This window comes from Mus musculus, chromosome 5, assembly GCF_000001635.26.
Source record: "Mus musculus strain C57BL/6J chromosome 5, GRCm38.p6 C57BL/6J".
NCBI classification, from domain to species: domain Eukaryota; kingdom Metazoa; phylum Chordata; class Mammalia; order Rodentia; family Muridae; genus Mus; species Mus musculus.
The window spans coordinates 114,948,797-114,971,356 of NC_000071.6; the positions used below are offsets into that span (position 1 = coordinate 114,948,797).

The following is a 22,560-nucleotide window of genomic DNA, read 5'->3' on the forward strand; positions in this document are numbered from 1 at the left end:
TTCAGGACTCCAGGGAATGGTAGCACACTTGGAGTACCAGGTGGGTTTCTTGCAGTAACAAGGACACACAGATTCAGGCAGAGTCGCCTCATTTCCAGTTAAACAAAAAGATGTGTAAACATGTACGGGGCTTCGCTCTGCCTTCCCTCCTGGCCACTGATGGACAGTCAGGAAGCTTCCACGTGCTTTTTACTGACTTTACTAAAAGTTAAATAAACATACAGGCTCACTTATGGTTGGCCGTAGGCTACAGTCCAGGATGACAAAGGAGCTGGCTGAAGGCCAGGTTCCCTGCAGTAGGCCCGAGGAGACAGTCATGTGTGCTGTGTTTCCCTGGGCTGCTCGGGACCCAGGATTTCTCAGAATGGCTGCTAGCCCCCAGGCCACTTAGGTGGCTTCTCTCTGCTGGTCTTGGTACCCTCTCCACTAGACACTGCCCAGGCCTTGACTTCTGAGTTCTGCAGGTCTCCCTCATAGCAGGAAGGAAGTTGTCAGGGGCCTACAGGCAGAGGAGTGGATTGTCCATGGTGTGGTCTTGGCATGAGTTGCAGGTCCTAAGGAACAGGGATGACAACCCGAGCCCTGAAATGGCCTTTCTAGTGGATGCAAGTTGCCAGGCTGGCATCAGAAGACACATCCAAGGGAACAGATGGCCTGCAAGTGCAGTCCTGGGGCTGGGAGAAGGGATGGCTTGGTAGGGGAAAGCCTAGGAGAGCCCCGAGTGGCTTCCCCTCAGCTCCCGAGCCTAGCAGAACAGCTGGGTAGGAAATCCCCGTGGTGGGGAGGGTAATCCTCAAACAGGCACGTGGGTCTCTGGTGCAGGGTGGAATGGCCTGGGGAGGTGCAGGAGGCAGCAGGCAGCTGTGTTGATCTAGGGCCTCAGAGCTCAGCACAGATCCTTGAAGGCCTGCAGGCTCTGACTGGGGGGGTGCGGGCACCACGAGCTTCCCCACTCCTGTCCCAAGCATTAAATTTCCTATTCTAAACAGCAGGGATGGTGGTCCACAATACTGCCCAGATTGGGCCGTCCTCCAGCTCCTCGAGGCTCGCTTGTCAGGCTGAGACACCTCAGAGCCATCCCTTCCTGATGATGGAGGAGCAGCAGTGTCAATGAATGCGTAGACTTCTGGGAAGGCCAGCAGCCTGTGTCAGGTGGCATGGCAGGCTCAGATATCCTCCAGGCAGTGTGGCTGCGGCCCTCCTCACCCCCTATGCAGGCAGTGCAGGCCCTGGGGACCCAGCTCCTGGGAGGCAGTCACCACGGTTACTGGGAAGAGGAGGCCATCTGGGTGGAGATAAAAGTCTCGATGACACTATGGTTGGATGGCAGCAGGTGGCTGTGCCCGTTGGAGTCGGAACTCTGATACAACACCAGGCTGCTGGAGGACACTGCAGAAGCAAATGAGGTTACTAGCTGTTGGCCAAGTCCCCTCCGACCCCTACCCCACCTGCCCATCTCTTAGTGATGCTCCAGGGAGAGACAGCAGAGCCTCACATTCTGAATCACCAGCCAGGCGGTGGTGGCACATGCCTTTGATCCCAGCACTTGGGAGGCAGAGGCAGGCGGATTTCTGAGTTCGAGGCCAGCCTAGTCTACAGAGTGAGTTCCAGGACACCAGAACTATACAGAGAAACCCTGCCTCAAAAAAACAAAAACAAAACCCCAAGCAAACAGGAAAAAACACAAAACAACCTCCTCTGGCCTCTGCATGTGTGTGTAGAGCACCTATACACTCACATACATAATATATGCATGCATGGATGTGCACACAGATCCCAAACTACTGCTTGGCATTCCGCAGGCACCACATACAATGGGCAAAGAAGCATTTCCCACCTGCCCCTGACCTGTTGTTGCACACACCACCTACATACTTCTGGAAGACCGCTCGCTCACCTGTGGGACTGGTGCTGAGCCGGTGAGCAGGCTGCAGGTGCTGGATGTTCGACGGGTCCTGGCTGGGGATGTGGATGGTGGTGGCTGGAGAGGGTGGCTCGTGAAGCCCGGGCTCACTGGAGGCCTCTGTGTCTGAGGTGAAGACCTAGGGAACCAGAATAAGCCCCCCACTGAGCCCTTGTGCGCAGCGGGCCGCCCCCATGGGGTGGGGCTTCAGGAGGCAGGGCCTTACCTGCTTGGTGGGTGTGAGGCTGGCAAGGGTGCTGAGGTTGGTGTCTGTGATCAACATGGTCTGCGGGAGCAGGCTGGTGTGCGTGTACTGGGCCACCTCAGGCTTGTGGCTGTATAAGGCTGGGAGGAGACACAGAGCTCTGACTCCCTGGGCCCTACCCCGAAGGCCTCGGGGGTGAGTGCCCTATGGGAAGTGGGCATGAAGCCTGATAAACACTCCAATGGCGAATACTTGGGGATCCAGATGGGAAAGACAACCCACATCTTTCCTGTTACAAGGGCCTGCACAGCTAAGCACAGCTAAGCACCAACTCCAGCTCATTTTGTGTACTGGTCTTTTTGTGTTTGTTTCCCTCCCTTGACTGCCAGGCAGGGCATTAGACACGGATACCGGATACCGCTGCATTAGATGCAGGCTGTGCTGTTGTACTGAGCACAGGGACTCTCCAGTCCTTGGCTCAGTATCTGACGCTATACAGAGGGAGCAGGGTCGCAAGCATGAGTGCCTGCGTGGTGCGTGGGGCAGGTGCTGTTGCACAATGCAGGCCTCTGAGGGAAGGGCAGGTGGCTTCCATCTAGGTAAGCAGGGCAGAGGCCAGCAATACCTCTATCTCCAGGGCACCTCCAACACGTGCCTCAGAGTCTCACCGCTAGCCTCTCCAAGAGACCTAGACACTCGCCAAGCACATAGCCTCTGCATACTGTCCCAGGAACTCAGCCAAAGCAAGCCGTGCATGCGTGCACGCACACACACACACACACACACACACACATCCATGCTATCAGCCTCACGCTGGCCCACAAGTCCACAAGTTCATAGCCTCCGGCCATGCTGAAGTCCAAAAGGTCTGAACCCAAAGCTTTGGATGAGGTTGCTCCCACAGCCCATCTGTGGCCAGCCTTATGCAGATCTGACATACACGAGGCTGCGTGCACGCGCATGCACACTCGCGAGCATGGGCGTGCACGTGCCTGCATGTGTCTGTCTATATACAAGTGTAGGCATGAGAACCCCAGAAAGTTGGCCGGCCTGGAGCCCACCAAGTAGGCTACACTGGCTAGCAGGGGCCATCCATCTGTCTCTTGTCTCCTTGGCTCTGGGATTAAAAGAAGCACACACCACCATATCCTTCCTTTCCTCACCCTCCAACATTCCCTCCCCTTCCCCCCGCCCCGCACCCCCTCCCCGTGAATTCTAAAGGATGGAACTCTGCTCTTTAGCACTGACTGAGCTGTCCACCCCTCTCCCACCCCACATGAGTCTTTAATCTACTTCATGTAGTGTGTCCGTCTTTTACTGCAGAAATAACAGTGTTCTGTGGACAGTGAAGCCCAAGGGGATTGGGAGTAATCTGTACCCCATAATCTATTTACAAGCCAGTTTTCCTAACGTGTCAAAGTCATAAACTGATGTTCGCGCAGCCCCCGGGGTTTCAGAGAAGAGGCTGTGTGGCCTGCACTTTACCCCCAGGACCGGACGCCAGCATCACGCACAGTGAAAAGTTCACACGCACACACACACAAACAGGTTGGTGGCCCATAGATACCTGCGCCATACACGAGCAGACCGCGCAGCACTTGCTACCTGCCGCGTCTTTTGCCTACCAGCTAAGCTGTAGCCCAACTCTCCCAGGCCAACGTGGGGGATGCTCACCGTGGGGGCTCTGCAGCTGGGCCATGGTTGCCATGAAGGGGCTCTGGGCCACGTGGCTCTGTACGGGGGGCATGAGAGGCTGCTGATAGGAGGGATGCAGTGGTTGGGAAAACTGGACCGGCTGCAGCGTGGTCAGGCTACTCCCCATGCTGTTGATGACAGGCACGCTCTGTGCCTGAGTGGAGGCCAGACCTGGGCAGAACAGGCAAGAGTCAGCTGAGCCCCACCCACCCCACCCCACCCCCCGCATGCACGGGGTCTCCTTAGACCCAGCCCAGGGCCTCTGAGGGACACTACCCCTCCTCAGCCTGAGGGTTAGAAGAGGAAGGAGAGGAGGCTGGCACACGTTTAAGTGGCCTTGAAAAGTCATTCTGCAGGACTTTAGCTCCTCATCTGGCCGGGTGGGAAAGGGAGTCAGTCTGTTGAGGTTGTCAAGCTAGGTACCCTAGAGAACTGGGGGTTCCGTAGTAGTGGCATAGCCCTGGGCTTAGGGCTTTGCTCCCCTGTTCTAGCATCTTCCTGTTTCTTAAACACTGAGCAAAGTTCCACTATCGTCTCAGACTGATGTCTGGAAATTTCCACACTATGCTTAGTGGGTTTGTTTGGTTACTGTCTGGCGTCATGGGTGCCTAGCTGCAGGCTCTCAGAAAGTGGATGCCATATAGATAGACCCATGAGTCCCAGTAGCTCGCTCCAGATGCCAGATTCCACCCAAGGCACAGGAGCCCCACTCATGCCACCCACTTACCGATAACCAGGGTGGAGGCGCCCGTGTTCGTGAACGTGGGTCCCAGGGAGGCAGGCTCCCCGGGCCCGATGGTCATGACCCCAGGTAGCGAGGCCATGATAAGGTTCTGCGGCTGCTGGTTGAGACCCGGAGATGTCTGCTCCAAGCTGTGCAGTGCTGTCAGGGTGCTGACGGGAGGCAGGGGACCCCCCGTGGCTGAGACCTGTGAGGGTAAACCAAGTTGAGCTGGAGTGTCCTCACCCTGTCTCTCAGCCACAGAGAGTGAAGCCAGGGGCGGTTTGTGCACAGGACAGGGGGCCCCTGCTCACTCACCAGCTTGGCCTCTGTGCTCAGCAGGCTGCTGGGCTCCAGGCCTGTGGGGGATACTTGGTGTAAGGCCGCAGACACTGTGACTAAGGGACCTCCGCTGCTGGAGGGCACCTCGGCTGCCTCACTGGTTGCAGACTGTCCGTACCGTACACCTAGAGTGAGGAGCAATGTCAGCACCCCACTTTCCAGTCCCACAGACCTTACCACACCAGAGCCTATTGGTTTGCTCAGGTCAGCACCCCATCTTTCTTCCCATGCTAGCTGCTTCCAACTCTTTTAATACGTGGCGCTGTGTCGTCGTCTCACCCTCCACCCCCACTACTTGGCATGTCCCCCTCCGTGCAGAAGACACTCAAAGAATAATGGGGCTGAGCCAAATCGGGGCTCAGAGAACTAAACGGAAATGAACTGAATTGGGCAGAATGGACCGAGATTGGCCAAATTAAATTAGATCTCCTTAAATAGTACCAGAAGTTAGTTGCACTAGACTGAGCTTTTACTGAGCTGAACAAAGTCAAATGGAACCGAGCCTTACAGTCGGCCTCTTATCCGAGGGTGCCATGTCCTCAGATTATTTTTTAAGGTTTATTTTATTTATTATATGTAAGTACACTGTAGCTGTCTTTAGACAAGGAAATCAGGTCTTGTTACGGATGGTTGTGAGCCACCATGTGGTTGCTGGGATTTGAACTCAGGATCTCTGGAAGAGTAGTCAGTGCTCTTAACCGCTGAGCCATCTCTCCAGCCCACATCCTCAGATTCAATCAGTTGGTGACAGGATATTTGGGGGGGGGGGGGAAGTTCACATCTGTGCTGAACACATGTAGGTTTTTCTCCTTGTCATCAGGCCCCAGCCAATACAGTGTAAGTGTCCACATCGGGATTACGATGTATTGGGTACCATAATGTATTGGGTACCATAATGTATTGGGTACCATAATGTATTGGGTACCATAATCATCTATGTGCACCGATGAGAGGTGAATACTGTATACCTGTCTACAAGAAGTCCCCACCCCAATTCCCAGGCACCAAGGGCTACGCTATGTAAAATGAACTGGATTCCGTGGAATTAGTCTGGTTAAACGGAATGGTTTGGATGGGAATTGGCTGGGTTAAAAACTATGATTTGAATGCAATTAAGTTGAACTGAAATGGTTCGAATGGGTAGATCCAAAGGGGATTGTGTTGCACTGAAGTAGCAGGAGCTGAGTTAGGTTGAATAGAGGGGGTTGATCACCGCACAGGGACAGGCAGCATCAGAGTGGGCAGGGTGGTGTGAGCCAGCATGGATCTACCTAAGTAAGGTGGGGCAGAGTGTGCAACTGTGAACTGAGCACAGGGGGAGGAGATGAAATAGTGTGTGTGTGTGTGTGTGTGTGTGTGTGTGTGTGTGTGTGTAACCGGAGTAGAAGAAATGAGGTGTATGGGTGGGATGGAGTGGTAAGCGTGGACAGTGTGGAGCCAGTGGAGTGGGGAGGGCGGAGTGGTGCAGTGGAGTGAATTGCATTTTTCCAGTGGCTGCAGCAGCTATGGAAGCCCCTCCCACTCTTACATCCACCCCCTTTCGCCTCTTCACCTCCTATCCCAGGTTCCCTACCCCACAGCACTCACCGTGGACCTTACTGGGAGAGAGGGTGGTTGTGGGCAGGCCGGGGGAACTGTGAGCAGGCAGCGCAGGGCCCGGGCCTGGCCCCGGTGGAGGTCCGTTATAGGTGTCCATGGCCAACTTGTGCCGGAAGGCTTCCTCCTTGCGCCGGTTGGCAAACCAGTTGTAGACACGCACCTCCGTGACAAGGTTGGAGCCTAGCCCCTGGGCCTGCGATGGTGACACCCCCCTCTGGATGCACTCCGCCCTGCAAAGATGGCGCCCCGTGAGCCTCCAGGTCAGACTCAGAGGAGGGAAGACAGTACTGAGATGTGGGGTCTACCCTAGGGCTGGATTACAATACCAGCTCTGCTGTGGGACCTCGAGCAAATGACTTAGCCTTTCTGAGAACAAGTAGCCATAGAACTGTAGAAGAGATGAAATGAGATGGATGGCCCGGGAAATGTTCCTCAGGTGGGTGGAGGGTTCAACACCAAGAGCACTCAAGGATGCTGAGGCCCCCTGAGGACCGACCCAAAGACACCTTCCCTTCCCCGGCTTAGCCTCCGCCCTGATGGGCGATCACGCTAACCTATTACACTCCTCCACCAAGGTCTCTCGCTCTTCCTTGCTGGGGTTTTTTTGCCTCTCGTAGGCCTGGAACAGGATCTGCTGGGATGCGGGGCCCCACTTGAACCGGTTCCTACGCCCCTTCTTAGTTGGCAGCTCATCGCCTGTGGGCTCTTCAATCAGTCCGCCCTGCCCTGCGTGGGTGAATTCTGTAGGGACAGAGTGGTAAGCCATTGACCGCTCCCTCCTCTGCTTGTCGGCTCACGTGACCCCGCCCCTACCCCACCCCCAGTCTCTCTCTTCCCCAAGGTGCTTAAAAACAGTTAAGTTGGCAGCAAAAACTGAAATCATCCAATCTCAGGACTGGTAGCAGGCTTGCCTAGCATGCGTGAATTCTTAGTCCAATCCAAAGCCAAGCCCCACCCCGTACTAAAAGGGGACTTGGTACCATGAGTACCAGCATTCAAGAGGCAGAAGCAGGCAGGTCTCTATGAGTTTGAGGCCAGCCTGGCCCAGTCACACCTATCCACTCACACTGCCTCTGAGGTGGCCATCTTGTTTCTGTCCACACTCAGAGAGTGGTCACAGGAGAGCAGGAGCCACGGCCAGGACTTGAGGTACCAGAGACCATAGTTTGGCCCCCTAAACCTGAAACACTTATTTATTTTTAATACATTTTCGTGTGTCTGTGTGTGTGTGTGTGTCATATAGGGGGAGGTGCCCACAGTGGCCTGAAAAAGGTGTTAGAGGTGATTTTGAAACACATGAGGTGAGTACTAGGAATTGAACTCGCGTCCTCTGAAAGAGTAGTAGCCCTTTTCTATGTAGTTCTGTCTGTCCTACAGTTTGGTCTAGAATTCACTGAGATCTGCCTCTGCCTCATGGTGCCAAGATTAAAGGTGTGCATTACCATGATTGGCCCTAAATAAAATAGGTACTTTCTTAAAGATAATGAAATAATAGATCAGTGTAAGGAGTTACCAAGAAAATTAAAGTTAAAACCACAAAACAATGCCAACGTGGGTACCTCATGGCTAAAATGAAGAGACCAGCATTAATAAGTGTTGACACAGATTTCAGAAACACCTAGAATTTTGAGACCGTGATGGTTAAAGTTCAAACCCACAGCCATTGGGGCAGGAGCCACTAACACCCAGTAATCCCACAGCCAATAGGATCGAGTATGCACCTTTCCTTAAAATCCCAAGTAAAAGTGCTCTGAGCCGTCCTGTTCACAGAATCAAGCGATCAGAAGCAACCCAAACATCCATTAAAGAAGAGTATTTAGCACCCAAGGAGCTAAAGGGGTCTGCAACCCTATAGGTGGAACAACATTATGAACTAACCAGTACCGCGGAGCTCTTGACTCAAGCTGCATATGTATCAAAAGATGGCCTAGTCGGCCATCACTGGAAAGAGAGGCCCATTGAACTTGCAAACTTTATATGCCCCAGTACAGGGGAACGCCAGGGCCAAAAGGTGGGAGTGCGTGGGTAGGGGAGTGGGGGGGAGGGTATGGGGGACTTTTGGGATAGCATTGGAAATGTAAATGAGGAAAATACCTAATTAAAAAAATATAATATATATGTATATATATATATATATATATATATATATAAAGAAGAGTAGTGTCTCCTCCACACAAGGGAATGAACTCAGCCCATGCAAAATGACAAGGGACCACGCAGATGAATCTCACACAACTAATATGGAGCAAAAGAAGCTACTACATATAGTGCCATTGTGAAAACTTAGCCAGAAGCATCCGTGGTTGGAAGTTGGGATGGGTGACTACGCTTGCCTGGGAAGGGCCGCTAGGAAGTTACTCACTTCTTCATCGACTAGGAAGCTGTGTGGTTATGTTAGCTTTGTGAAATGTGTTGAGAGAGCCAGGTGTGGTCACTTAGAACTAAAATCCCAGCCCTCTGGAGGCTGAGGCAGGAGAATTACTATAACTTTGAAGCCATCCTATGCTGCATAGAAAGTTCGAGATAAGCTGAGGTTACAGGGGGACCTTGTCTCAAGAAGAAAGAAAAAGCCATGGTGGCTCATGGCTGGGACACAGAGGCAGGGGGATCTCATTGACTTCCCGGCCTGCCTGATCTACAGAATGAATTCCAGGATAGCCAGGGCTACATAGTGAGACCCTGAATCAAAACAAACAAACAAACAAAACCCAGCAACAACAAAAACTCCACTACCCTCACTACCAACAACAAAAGACCTGTGAACTTTTGTATGTTAGGCCTTTTAAAAAATTTTTTTAATTGTTATTGAAATAAGTCATTCAACTGAAAACTGGAAGGCTGCTTTCACCTCTGAAGTTGCTGAGCTGGTCGGGTGGCTGCACAGGACTCTTAGGACCAATCAGCGCCCCTAGGAGGAGACCCCCTGAAAAGGATGTCGACAGAAGAGACAACAGAACCAAGCCAACATAGTGGTACAGTGGTATGCACCTATGATCTCAGCACTGGGGAAGTGGAGCCAGGAGGAGCTGTCCAAGGTTATTGTTGGCTGCCCAGTGAGTTGGAGGCTAGCCTGGGCTACACATGGGCTAGCCTATTCAAAACACAACAAAACAAAACAGGAAAAGAGGAAAGACAGAGGGGAAACAAAGCCAAAGCCATGAATGTGTGGCCGTCAGTTAAGGTCCCGGAGGCCACCTGGAGCCATCCTGTCTTGTTCACGTTCATGACACAATACATTTCTTCTTAAAAATTCTTAAATTGGGCTGGAGAGGTAGCTCAGCGGGTAAGAGCGCTGACTGCTGCTCTTCCGAAGGTCCTGAGTTCAAATCCCAGCAACCACAAGGTGGCACACAACCACCCATGATGAGATCTGATACCCTCTTCTGGTGCATCTGAAGACAGCTACAGTGTACTTACATATAATAATAAATAAATAAGTCTTTTTAAAAAAGGTTTAAATGAACTATTTAAAAAAAAATCTTAAATCAGGGCTGGAGAGATGGCTCAGAGGTTAAGAGCACTGACTGCTCTTCTGAAGGTCCTGAGTTCAAATCCCAGCAACCACATGGTGGCTCACAACCATCTGTAATGGGATCTGATGGCCTCTTCTGGTGCGTCTGAAGACAGTGACAGTATACTAACATATAGTAAATCAAGTATTTTTTTTTAATCTTAAATTAGGGGCTGGAGAGGAAAAGGGTCCCAAGAGTATGCAAGAGAGTCAGAGACAGCCCACTGTCACTGTTAAGTCTCACAAGACCACACTACAGAACCATAACATATGCAGAGAGTCTAGATGGACCAGCGCAGGCTTCTAGGAACTTTTTCTATGCAGATCTGGTTTTTGTTGTTGTTGTTTGTTTGTTTGTTTTTGCAACAAAGTGTCATGAGAGCCTTCTGGAAAAACCCTAAAAGTCCGTCAGAAAGTGGTTAGTTAAACGATCCGAGATACCTCCCAATAACAGCCAACAGCAACTGTTACAAACCATGCAGAGGAAGCTCAAGTTGGAGTAGCAGAGAAAATTTGTCATCCCATCACGTGGGAGGCTGAGTCAGCAAGATCACAAGTTCAAGGCCAGCCTGGGCTACATGGTGAGACCCTATCACAAAATAGAAAGTAAAGAGAGGGCTGGGTACTTAGCTCCCTGGCAGAGCACATGTGTTCTCTCTCAAGTGTGGGGGTGGGGAACCAGAAGTTCATCAGTCTCTAAGTAGTGGTGTCTGACTGTACGCCAGCCTCTGAGACTTTTCTCGTGCTGTTCCTCCTGATTGCAACGTCCTCCCTTAGACCTCTGTAAGGACACTGCGACATAATAGTCATGGTCCCCGTGGAAGCTTCCTGCAACCTCTGCCTCCCTGGGGTAGAAGGGTTTATTTTCCCTCCCACCATCAGCTCAGTGTTTACTCAGCCCCTAGCCCAGCACACAGTAGGTACTCAATTAATACCAATTAGTGCCAGGTTTAGTTGTTTGCATCCTGTATAGTCTGTGTCTCATTATATAATGATCTCTCTCCCATTCAGCAGAGAGTGAGTTCCTGGAGGGAGGACCCCAGTGTGTGTACCCATTCTGCTTCCTTCCCTTGGCACCTTGTGCAAAAGGCACAGAAAGTCTGAGGACGCCTTTCTGGCCCCTCTCAGTCTCATGTGTCTGTGAGATGGAAGAGGGGGTGACACTGCCACCCTATGAGCTATGGGACGACCCCCTCTGAGGCCCTGGCAAGGGAGGAGGACCCAGGCTGGGGTCGTTACTTACGCTGAGCCACCTCTCGCTGCTTGCGGACGTACCAGGTGTACAGAGCGGCCCGCTTCTGTGTCTTCATGGGTGTGCCCTTGTTGAGGTGCTGTGACAGGTGGGACTGGTTGAGACCCGTGGTGTCCACCACCTCCCGCTGGGGGATGTTGTGCTGCTGCAAGTACGACTTGACCATCTTCGCCACGCGCCATGGGTCCTCCCTGGGGGAGCAGGGGAGCAATGACCGGGTCTGCTCAATGGCCCTTCCTGACATCTTAGGTGAGGCTGGGGTTCTGGAGACTAGGGCTTTCCTCTGTGGGTAGGACACATGTATACATGGACAGATTCCCGCTAGAGGTTGTGCCAGCCAAGTAGGGAGGACCCTCCTTCTCTCTGCTGAACCTGGAAGTGTTATATGATGCTTTTTGAAGTATGTGTGTGTGTGTGCATATATATGTGTGTGTGCGTGTGTGTGTGCATGTATATATACATACACACTTACATATATACTTATGAGTATGTATGTGCACACCCACGCAAGTGCATACATGTGCACATGCACTACAAAATGTGTGTGGAGCTCAGTTCTCCTTGCACCTTTACATGGGTCCGGCAGATTGAACTCAAGCCACTAGGCTTCTGCAGCAAGGGCTTCTACCTGCCAAGCCATCCCGCAGGCCTCTTAAGTGAGTTTTAAACAACAGTTAATGGCGGTTCCCAGAACCCAAAGTGAACTTGACACAGAATATGCCATGGATGATACACAGGTAGGTGAGTGGTGAATGGATGGATGGATGGATGGATGAATGGATGGACAGATGGATGGATAGATGGATGGGTGGGTGATGGATGGATGGATGATGGATGGACAGATGGATGGATAGATGGATGGATGGATGAAGAGATGGAGAGATGGATAAATGGATGGATGAATAGATGATGATGGATGGATGGATGGATGGACAGATGGATGGATAGATGGATGGATGGATGAAGAGATGGAGAGATGGATAAATGGATGGATGAATAGATGATGATGGATGATGGATGGATGGACAGATGGATGGATGGAGAGATGGATAAATGGATGGATGAATAGATGATGATGGATGGATGGGTGGGTGGGTGGGTGGGTGGGTGGGTGGGTGGATGGTGACCTGTTTGGCTGTTTGTTTGCTATTTTTGGTCAATTTAACACAAGCTAGAGTTATCTGAGAAGAGGGGAACCACAAATTGAGAAAATCCCTTTCAAGACTGGCCTGTAAGCAAAATTTTGGGACATTTTCTTAATTAATGATTGATGTCAGAGGGACCAGACTACAGTGGGTGGGGCCACCCCTGGGGTATTTAAAAAAAGCAGGCTAGGGCTGGTGAGATGGCTCAGTGGGTAAGAGCACCCGACTGCTCTTCGGAAGGTCCAGAGTTCAAATCCCAGCAACCACATGGTGGCTCACAACCATCTGTAACAAGATCTGACTCCCTCTTCTGGAGTGTCTGAAGACAGCTACAGTGTACTTACATATAATAAATAAATAAATCTTTAAAAAAAAAAAAAAAAAGCAGGCTAAGCAAACTATGTTCCTCCGTGCCCCGTGCTTCAATTTCTGCCTCCAGGTTCCTGCCTTGGGCTTCTCCCCTGACCTCCCCTCATGATGGAGTACAACCATAAGATGAAATGAACCTTACTTCCTCAGATTGCTTTTGGTCATGCTTTTCATCACAGCAATAGGATCCTGACTAAGATGGATGGGTAGACACTGAGGGGAGGAATGGGAGGTTGAACATGTAGATGAATAGATAAATAATTAGCTAGCAGTATGCATGGATGGATAGGTAACTGGATGGGTGGATGGTTGGGTCAATAGGTTGACAGTGAAGGACAGACAGACAGACAGACAGACAGACAGGTAGGTGGATACACAGATGGGAAAACCCCCAAGAAAAAGAAAGGCTATGAAATATGGACTGTCCCACTTTGCTATCAGAGCCACTGAAGCTTAGAGAACCTGTGTCACTTGTATCTCCTGCCCATGGGCTATGCGACAGGGCTAACCCAGCAGAATCGAATTCCACCCAGAGCAGCCACCTCTGAGTGGCTGCACCAGGCAGAAATCACATGGGTTAATTAAAATCCCTGAAAGTCTGCAGTGTGCCCTGCCCTTGGCAGCCATCTGTCTGCTCTCCCAGACAGCTGGAGGGAGGCGTTGAAGTCCAGTCCCAGGAGCATGGGGTTAGAGCTTGGTATGCAGCGGCATCTTTGTTGCAAATATGGGGGCTTGGGAGCCAGAATCTCACTCTGGGGGCAGGGAGGGTGCCCCAGGAGACCACCCAAGATTCATAGCTCCATCCTCTCCTCATGGCTGGTCTCCCTGAAGGGAAGGAGGGAGTGTGTTTACAGACTGCCTGCAATAGACAGAGAGACAGACACAGAGAGACATAGAGAGACACAGAGAAACAGAGAGACACAGAGACACACAAAGAGAGATGGGCACCACAGCGCACATGGGACAATCACTTGTCTCCATCCCCCGTGCTGGTGGGTCTTGGGGATCAAATTCAAACTCTTTTGCTAGCAGAGCCATATAACCAGCATGCCCACCTCCATCCCCACCACCGCCCTCTCCAGATTCAGCCTTATCAGTAAATATACCTCAGTCCACGAGGCTGGAAAGCCCGTGTGCCCCCTCCCACCCTGGCTCCGAAATCTGCTTCTAAAACCGGAGGCTTGAGATTTTACACGCATGACAAACAGCACCCTTAGAAAGTGGTTGCTTCCTTGCTTGCTGTAGCAAACAAAAAGTCCGCCCCAAAGGCACTGATGTTGGCCCAGCAGCCCTTGCAGCCCACTGTATGGCCGGAGAGAAGGCGTGTTGGTCTTTCTGCTGTGCTGCTCGCTTGACGTTAGAAGTGAGGAAAGAGAAGGCAGCTGTAGTGACCCACGCTTATGGTGTGGTGACCCATGCTTATGACCCTGGCATTAGGAAAACTGAGGCAGGAAAATCTCCAAGTCAAACTAGCCTGAGTTCCATATTCCAATGGAAAAAAGCAAAAACAAACAGCAGACATTCTTGGCTTGATGGTTCACACCTGTAATCCCAGCATGTGGGTAGTGTGAGTGGGGAGATTGGGGGTTCAAGGCCAGCATGGGCCACATACAAAGGCTAGCCTGAGCTACAGGAGACCTTGTAATAAAGGAAATAATTCTTCTGTTATGTGTGTGTGTGTGTGTGTGTGTGTGTGTGTGTCTGGTTGTGCATGTGTGGTGTGCACATGTTTGTGGTGTGTGTGTCTGGTTGTGCATGTGTGGTGTGCACATGTTTGTGGTGTGTGTGTGATGTGTGCATGGTATGTGTGTGAAAAGAGACTTCCCACATACTCATGTAACCATGAAATGTCCGAAGACGGGTCAGAAAGTTTTTTAAAAACATGTGGTCCATTATAATATTATGTAACACTATATATGACACAGTGACTCCTCAGCGTCTTTGGGAGAGCTTTTTTTGGGACCCCAGTAGATATGAAAACTACAAGTATTCAAGCCTTTACATAAAACAGATGACATTCTAGTTGGGCACAGCATCTCCTTGTGACCTTAACCTTCAGTCAGTGGCATTCAGGGCTAGCCTGAGGTACATAGTGAGACCTTACCTCAAAAGAAAAACAAACAAACAAACAAACAAACAAACAAAAACAGAACCCGGCTCTGCCACTGCCTGACAAATACAGAGGTGGATGCTCTCAGCCAACCATTGGACTGAGCACAAGGACGATAATGGAGGAGCTAGAGAAAGAACCAAAGGAGCTGATGGAGCTTGCAGCCCCATAAAAGGAACAATAAGATGAACCAACCAGTACCCCCCCACACACACACACCAAGAGCTCTATGGCTCCAGCTGCATCTGTAGCAGAGGATGGCCTAGTCGGTCATCAATGGGAGGAGAGGCCCTTGGACCTGAGAAGGTTCGATGCCCCAGTGTAGGGGATGCCAGGACAGGGAAGCAGAAGTGGGTAAGTGGTGAGCAGGGGGAGGGATGATGGGATAGGGGGTTTTCAGAGGGGAAACCAGGAAAGGGATAACATTTGAAATGTAAAATTTAAAAAATCTATTAAAAATAAATAAATTTTTAAAAAGATGTGCACAAGTTACATTTTAAAACAAACAAACAAACGAAACCTCCTGCTGGTCATTCGTGAGGACCAGAATTTGGATCCCAACCCCATATCTTGTCACTAATAAATGCCGATAAATCCAGCTCCCAGGAATCTGTCACCCTCTTCAGGCCTCTGCCAGCAGCGGTGTGCATGTGGCAGTCACTCATACAGCCGTGCTTACACACAAATACATAAACAGTAAATAAATACATCTTTGTCCAAGCCTGGTATTGCCACCTTTAGTCCCAGGCAGAGGCAAGTGGCCAGCCAGGTCTATATAGTAAGCTCCCAGCCATCTGGGGCTGTACAGTGGGACTCTGTCTCCAAAATTAAAAATGGACTTCCTTAGAGTCTGTACAGCTAGATCCTGCTCTTATCAGCTCAGCTTACAACAGCAGTGCTATCAAATGGCCGGCTCACTTAGTGTTTACAAAGTAGAGACAAGAAAAAGAAAACTGTAGCCATTCACTGGAGAAGCAATTTTAAAAGTTATTTTCAGCCCCCACCTGGTTGGATTGAGCAGGTTTGGAACTCAGCCATACAGAGGACAGGCTGCATCTAACATTTCAAACCAAAGGACAAACTGAAACCTGCCCCTAGAGCTCTGAAGTCCTCCCCACAGCCCCACCCCACCCCTGCCTCGAGCCAGCTCCGCCTCACTCTGCACCTAGGCAATGCTGTTCTCACACTCAGAGCTTACCAGGGGTGCTCAACTTGTGGGTTGTTACCCCTTTGTGGGGTTAAGGACCCTTTCACAGGGGTGGCCTAAGACCATCGGAAAATACAGATATTTACATGACGATTCGTAACAGTAGCAAAATTACAGTTATGAAGTAGCAACAATATTTTATGGTTCATGAGGTAGCGGCAGCGTTAGCAGAGTTGAGAGCCACTGGCTTAGACTCTCTGACTTTTTCCTCTTTATCCACGTCTCCCAGATGGGAAGGTGGACCAAGTAATCTAAACTTGCACAGCAAATAATACAGAATACGTGTGACTCCTAGGGGTCACTGGGAGCTGCCTGACTCTTGCTTCCAACCCAGGAAGTATGCTTGATTTCGACCCTGGCTTCACCTACGACAAAACTCTGCTTCAGCAAGGTGAAACCTGGTCCCAGGTCAATGTAACTGGGGCTCGAGAATATTTCTCATCCCTAGGGACCCCAGCTGCTTCTCCCCTCCCCTGACTATGTTTGGGGGCCGCTTGGAGCCTCCCCCCATCCCCCTGCTTCCTTGGGTGCCAGTCAGAGCTAGGAGGGAAGTAGGGACAAAGTCCAACCTGTGCGGCTGCAAACATGTTTATCTGATGGCCTCCCTTCTCTAGCAAGGGCAGCCCACACCCCACTCCCCTCCCTCCTCTGGAGGAAGAATGTGTCACTTAGCTCTCATTGCAGGAACAAGGGCCAGCAGGGGAAGCCTTTTCTTACATTCTGCCTAGATGTCTCTGATTCATACTATCTCTGTCTTCCCCTTTCCCCTTCCCCTCCCTCTCCCCTGACCCTCTCCCTTCTCTCCCTTTCTTCTTCCCTAATCTCAAGCGCTCTCGCCCCCGCATCTCTTTCTCTTTTTATTTCTGGTACACTAGGCCAAATAAAATAACAGATACAGTATCCACCCTCCACAAACACCGGAAACGCCTAGAAACAGAAGGTAAGCATTTGAACGGAAGCACAAGTGTTCAGACTCATAGGAACTTTGAGCGCTCTCGCTGTATAACCTTGGCTGGTCCCTTACACATCCTGCCAGCCTCTGCCTCTCCAGTGCTGGAATTACAGGTGAGCGCCATCAGGTCTGCTTTTTAAACAGTTCTTTTTAATAACTGCAAAGAGTGGTTATAAAGTGCCAGACACAGCCAGGCATGGTGGCACAGGCCCGTAATCAGCACTTTGAGAGCTGGGGCTGTAGGGTCCTGTGGTCTTAAAAAGTATATGAAAAATAAAATTGCCAGAACCACCACCACCACCACCATCATCATCGCCGCCACCATCCTCAAAGCTGTGGTCCTGTGTGTCCCAGACCCACAGCAGAACCCAGAAAGACTGAAGATGCCCTCCACTGCCCTACCCAATTCTGGAGTCAAACAGGTGTTCCCAGCTTTGGGCCTTTGGTTCTCTGGTACCCAGAGCCATGGTGCTAAGAGACGGAAGGGCCGCTCCTCTCGAGAGGAAGCTGGATTCTTAGTTGGGGCTGAGGTCGGGCTTAGATCTGAGGAAAAAGTCCCAGCTCTGCCTCCCATTCTTTGAAGTGCTTAACATCTGTGTCCCCCAGATCCTTCATTTATAAAGGAAGATTAAAGATATTTCCTATTTCTCAGGCTGGGGCTATAGCTCAGCTGGTAAGCATGCATGAAGTTCTAGATTCAGCCCCAGAATCACATAGAACTGGGCATAAACCAGGCTTAGTGGCGCACACCTATAATCCTATCACCTGGGAGGCAGAGGCAGGTGACCTCTTGAGTTTGAGGCCAGCCTGGTCTACAGAGTGAGTCCTAGGATAGCTAGGGCTACACAAAGAAACCCTGTTTCAAAAAATCAGAACACAAAACAAATGAATCAGATATGGTGGTGCAGGTCTATAAACTCGCCACCTGGCGGGCAAGGGCAGGAGGGTTGGGAGTTCAAAATCATCCTTGATACATTGAGTTTGAGGCTAGTCTGGCATACTTGAGTCCCTGCCATGCGTGCATGCGTGGTTCGTGTATGGTGCGTGTGTGGTTGCTTGTCTGTGTGTGTATATGTGTGTGTGTGTGCACGTGCTTCTGCTTGTGCCTGTGTGTGTGTGTTTGTGTATGCCTGCCTGTGTGTCTGTGTGCATGTGTGTGCTGTGCCTGTGTGTTTGTATGTGCACATGTGTGTGTGCATGTGTGTCTGTGTAAGTCTATTTGTATGTACCTGCCTGTGTATGTGTGTGTGTGCATGTTTCTTTGTGTCTGGGGGTGGGGAAGGCTTGTGCTTGTGTGTCAGTGTGTGTGTGCGTGCATGTGTGCATGAATGTGTGTCTGTGTGTGTATGCATGTATATGATTGTCCCTGTGTGTGTGTGCATACATGTGTATATACTTATGCATGCAAGCATGTGTGTGTATGTTTTAGAAACTGTCCAGAGGGAAACCTGAATTCAGTACATCTTTAAGCCCCAGTGAATTTCAAAGGCTGGCATGCGAAAGAATTTCCCATCAAGCCAAGCAGTAAGAATGTCTGGGGGTGCGGTAGTAAACATGCCGAGATAACATGGACCTCGAGAGCACTGTGCAGACATAGATGAAGCCATCACACACATCCAAGTCTGGTCTTACTACTTAAGGATGTCCCTTTGCTTCACTGAGCCTTCCTCTGCTCATTTGTAAAATGGGACCATTCAAATGTGATCCTGCTTAGCTGTGTGCCATGCTCTTGAACCTGTGGCTGAGTGCTGTCTTCACCATTCTGCAGAAGAAACTGGGACTCAGGGACAGTGCCCACCTAACTGGCTGCAAAGCTGGCGTGGGAACCAAGGCAAGCCACTGTCCGCTGAAGCATCCTGCCTGCCACCTGGCTGCTGAGTTCCTGGCTGGGAGAACCCTGAGGCTGCTTGGCTGGGGCTGAGGGCATCAGGAAACAGCACGGTTGGGGTTTAAGCAGTTGGTGGATAGGAAGGTCCTGCAAGGGCATCCAGGATAGGACTCTGGGTCCCAAGTGCTTCCCCAGGGAGGAGTAGGAGGTGTGCGAGGGGAAGTTTAGGCTCTCGCTCACTCATGCCTGGTATGTGGTGACATCACAAACTTTTCCCTCAAGATGTTTTCACACCAGGGGACAAGGAATGAACACAGAGACAGATAAAGTAACGAGACAATTAGTGGTCAGAAGAAAGCAGGCAGAAACAGCAAAGGGGAGCTGGGGTTCAGCCCTCATGCAGAGACAGAAGCCAAGGAGCTAAGAGCCAAGGAGGAAGTGAGAAAGGGGTCCCGCCCGAGCAGAAAGACTAAGGTAGGCAATGCTAGGCGGAAACCAAAGTGTGTGCGCATCCAGAACCGGCAAAGCCAGCATCAGGGCGCAAAAGAGGGGATAAGGAGCGATAGATGGATCGAACTAGGGAAGCTGGGGGGAGGGGAAGTCACAGAACTAGAACTAAGATAGAGAATTTGCCTTTACTCTGTCTACCTGCTGGCATTGGTGCAGGGGGAGAAAAGGGTCTTGCCCAAGGTCACACACTAGATAAAGGATGGAGCTCTGCGAGGAGAGCTGAGGTGTCTGCCGTGGCCTCACACATGATGCAAAAGGGGTGGGGGTGGGATCCGAGACCCCAGACCCACCTCTCCCTCTCCCAAAGGTAGACCTTGGAATCAACAGTTCCCGTGGGGAGTTAGTCCTTCCCACCGCCTCTTCCAGCCTCAACTTCCCCACTAGCCAGGCCCTCATGGGGGTCCTCCAGCCCTCTCCCCAGAGGGTCCCCCCCACCCCCACCCCTGGTCCTGAAACTAGAGGCCCCACTTTTTGTCCCTGGGGACATTTTCAGGTCCCCTTTGTTACCTGAACAATAAGTAACCCGGGTAGTTAGTTATAAACTCCGCAGGAACAAGGAGCTGGTTGATAATTTATAGCAACATCTCGAATTTAAATGGAAAGCAAATAGCTCGCTGTTAGCATTAAAGAAAAGCAACCTGGGAGGGACAGCACTCTAGCCTCCTCCCCGCTCAGCCTCTCTCCCCTGCCCCTTTCTCCCAGCTGCTGAGAGACCCTCTCTTTTCCTGGCTCCTCTGCCCTCCCAACTCCCCCAGCCCTCTTCTCCCATCTCATCCTCCTCACCGCCCCTGTCCCCTCTGCCTCCAGGATTCTGCCTGTTCCCCTGCAGGGAGCACTTTGACCTCTGTTCCAGCTGCTTTGGACCAGGCTCCCCTCCAGCCCCCACTGCCCCCACCGTGAGGGCTGCTGATCAAGAGGTCCCACCTAGCCAGGTAAGAAGACCCTTGGCATCCCTGGCCCCTCAGCCTCATATTAAGCCCCTAGCCCCACCTGGGGCCCCAAGACAGGTCAGGCCCAGCTCCACCCTATCCAGGTTTCTTGTGCCCTGGTTCTGGCAATACTCGGCCCTTTGCCCCTCCCCTGCGGTGAGGCAGCCCTTTGCCCTCCACTTTCTGCCAAGTCAGGGGGCCTGACTGCTCCTCTGCCCCTTGCCCAAGGCCCAGGGAGGCTTCTGGACACTTCCAGAAATGCCGGGATCCACCAGCCCTCCCCCACCCCAAGTCAGAATCAGGACCTTGGACAGAAAAAAGGCTGCCTCTGGAGTATTCTTGTGAGACTGTCCCCAAACTCCTCAGCCAGCCCTCAGGCCCCTCCACGGCGCCTTCCCTGTCTAAGCCTCAGTTTCCCTACTGTAAAGCGTGTTTATTAACCACTTCCTTCTGGGGGGGCGGTTATCTCTATATTATGGGGATTTAGGCACAGCAGAAATCCCTACAGAAAATAGCGTGCCGGGCGATAATCTCAGGGAAACTGTGGAGGCTTGGGGAATTGGGGGTGGTAGTACTCCCCACAGCCCCCAAGCTACCTTTCCCTCACTTTGGTGTTCCTGTTCGTTCTCCACCCCCAAATGGGCATCTCCCCGCCACCGTCCCGACAAGTTAATGATCACAGGCCTTATCAGAGCCTTTTGCTATTTATAAATTTATAAAACAAAAGAAATAATGGCGTGCGTGGGTAATTAGTAACCAGAACGGCTTTGCTGAGGAGAGAGACGGGGGAGGCATTGAAATCGGGACCCACTCAGCACTCCAGGAGATGGGGAGCCAGACAACAGAAGAGGGGGGTCTGGTATGGGGAGGCCTCTAACCCTGCTATCTGACCAGGCTGGGGTCAGGGGCAAGCAGCACCTGGCCATGCAGGGAAACTGCCACCTTCAGCTCCATCTGCCCCAGGTAAGAAACCCAAGCGTACCCTGCCAGATGCTTAAGGCCCTGGCGGATCAGGAAATCCCCTAAAAGCCCAACATCAGCCCGGCCTCCTCAGGGGCTTTTGGGGCCCCAAACCTGGATCTGACCCCCCCCCCAGCCAAGAAGGTGGAATTTGTGGGAGCACAAACGACCACACTGGGGAAGGATTTCTACCACCCACTAGTTCTCCAACCATTTTCTTGGGGCTGGCTTTCCTTTGTCCTCTGTTTCAAAGTGACCTCAGGCCTGTCCCTGTTTCCTAAAGGCCGGACTGCAAACAGGTGGCCCACGGATACGGGGTATGTAGGGCCAAACAGAGGGGTAGGTTCGGCAAGAAGCCCTTAACCACCAGCCTGAAGACCACAGCTCCTAAGGCCCCCTAGACGGGAAGTGAAGCTTGCCAGGAGCATAGAATGGGGCGCTATGAGTTCCTTCCTGGGTGCTGGGGACAGGTTGGGGTCCTTACTGAAGAAGTGACTCCACCACGGCTTTCTGGTGGGCTGCCTCCTCTGGGCTGAGGTTCTCCAGCTCTTTCAGAATGGGTGGCGCGAAGTCTTCCCCATCGTCATCCGTGTCATCTTCAGAGCCACGCGTTTCTCCAAGGCCATTAGGCAACTCGGTCAGGTCCCCTCGACTCCCACCGCAGGACTCCCCCTTGTCCAGGGGACCCTCTCCAACCATCAGGTAGGGCCCTGGCTCCCCCAAGGCCTGGATCAGGGCCTCTTTGCTCAGGCCAGACTCGAGCAGGGCAGCCAGGAGCTCCGTCTGCAGCTGGCTCAGCTTAGAAACCATGGCTCCGCTGCCACCAGGCCACGCGGCCCAAGGCCACTGAGCTAGCCGCCTCCCCCACCCACGGCCGGTGTCTACCTGCCGGCAGGCTGGCAGTCAACGGACCGGGCTCGCTGCACCCACTGCCCCCCCAAATCCCACTAGTCAAGCTCTGTGGGCACCCCCAGCCCCCAACCCTGGCCCCAGCGGCCAGTGAATCAGGGCCCCTGCCTGCTCTGTTTACATTGGAGCTGGGGAAATTCTCCAAGGTTCATATTTATCCGTGCGCTTAGCGAAGGGACTGAACTTTGGACTTCAGCCTTGCAAGTGCAGGCCTCATGGCGGGTGAGAGGGACCGGGACCGGGAGTCATGGCCTGCAATTGGGAGTGAGCAGAAGGGAGGGTGGGGGAGGTGGAGAGGGGCCAGGGGCGCAGGGCTAGAGGCAGCAGGAGCCAGGAGGCCTCTGGGTGCGGCGCTGGGTCCCACTCTCCAGGATGCTTTCAGCCTGGCACAGGAGAACTTTAAAAGCCTGTTT

At 51.9% G+C, this 22,560-nt stretch overlaps 1 protein-coding gene and 1 long non-coding RNA gene across 7 annotated transcripts in view; one reads left to right on the top strand and one right to left on the bottom strand.

Annotated features, from left to right (window-relative positions):
- Window positions 1-183: 183 nt before the first annotated feature.
- Hnf1a (HNF1 homeobox A) lies at window positions 184-22,266 on the bottom strand. 2 transcript variants are annotated; one of them, NM_009327.3, is made up of 10 exons: window positions 21,723-22,266; window positions 11,220-11,419; window positions 7,020-7,206; window positions 6,454-6,695; window positions 4,843-4,991; window positions 4,531-4,732; window positions 3,783-3,974; window positions 2,130-2,248; window positions 1,898-2,042; window positions 184-1,389 (listed from the first exon to the last, which is right to left on the bottom strand). In NM_009327.3, the coding sequence occupies exons 1-10, from the start codon at window positions 22,046-22,048 to the stop codon at window positions 1,265-1,267; spliced, it is 1,887 nt and encodes a 628-aa protein (NP_033353.2). In that variant the 5' UTR covers window positions 22,049-22,266; the 3' UTR covers window positions 184-1,264. The 2 variants fall into 2 exon arrangements, with proteins under 2 accessions (NP_033353.2, XP_011246494.1); XM_011248192.2 differs by lacking the exon at window positions 21,723-22,266 and adding an exon at window positions 15,857-15,924.
- Hnf1aos1 overlaps window positions 19,947-22,560 on the top strand; it is a 29,184-nt gene continuing 26,570 nt past the window's right edge. For 2 of the 5 annotated variants that reach the window (XR_387597.4, XR_878697.3), the window contains exon 1: window positions 19,947-21,241. This is a non-coding gene — a long non-coding RNA (HNF1 homeobox A, opposite strand 1). The remainder of the gene's footprint in view (window positions 21,242-22,560) is intronic. The other 3 variants (XR_878699.3, XR_878700.3, XR_878698.3) reach the window with 2 other exon arrangements.

Excerpts from the sequence above, each read along its gene's own strand:
- Hnf1a (NM_009327.3), bottom strand. The coding sequence starts at position 22,048 with ATGGTTTCTAAGCTGAGCCAGCTGCAGACGGAGCTCCTGGCTGCCCTG. Across the intron at positions 11,420-21,722 it reads GTGGTGGAGTCACTTCTTCA|GGAGGACCCATGGCGCGTGG; the intron begins GTAAGGACCCCA and ends CTGCTCCCCCAG. Across the intron at positions 1,390-1,897 it reads GCTCAGCACCAGTCCCACAG|TGTCCTCCAGCAGCCTGGTG; the intron begins GTGAGCGAGCGG and ends TTGCTTCTGCAG.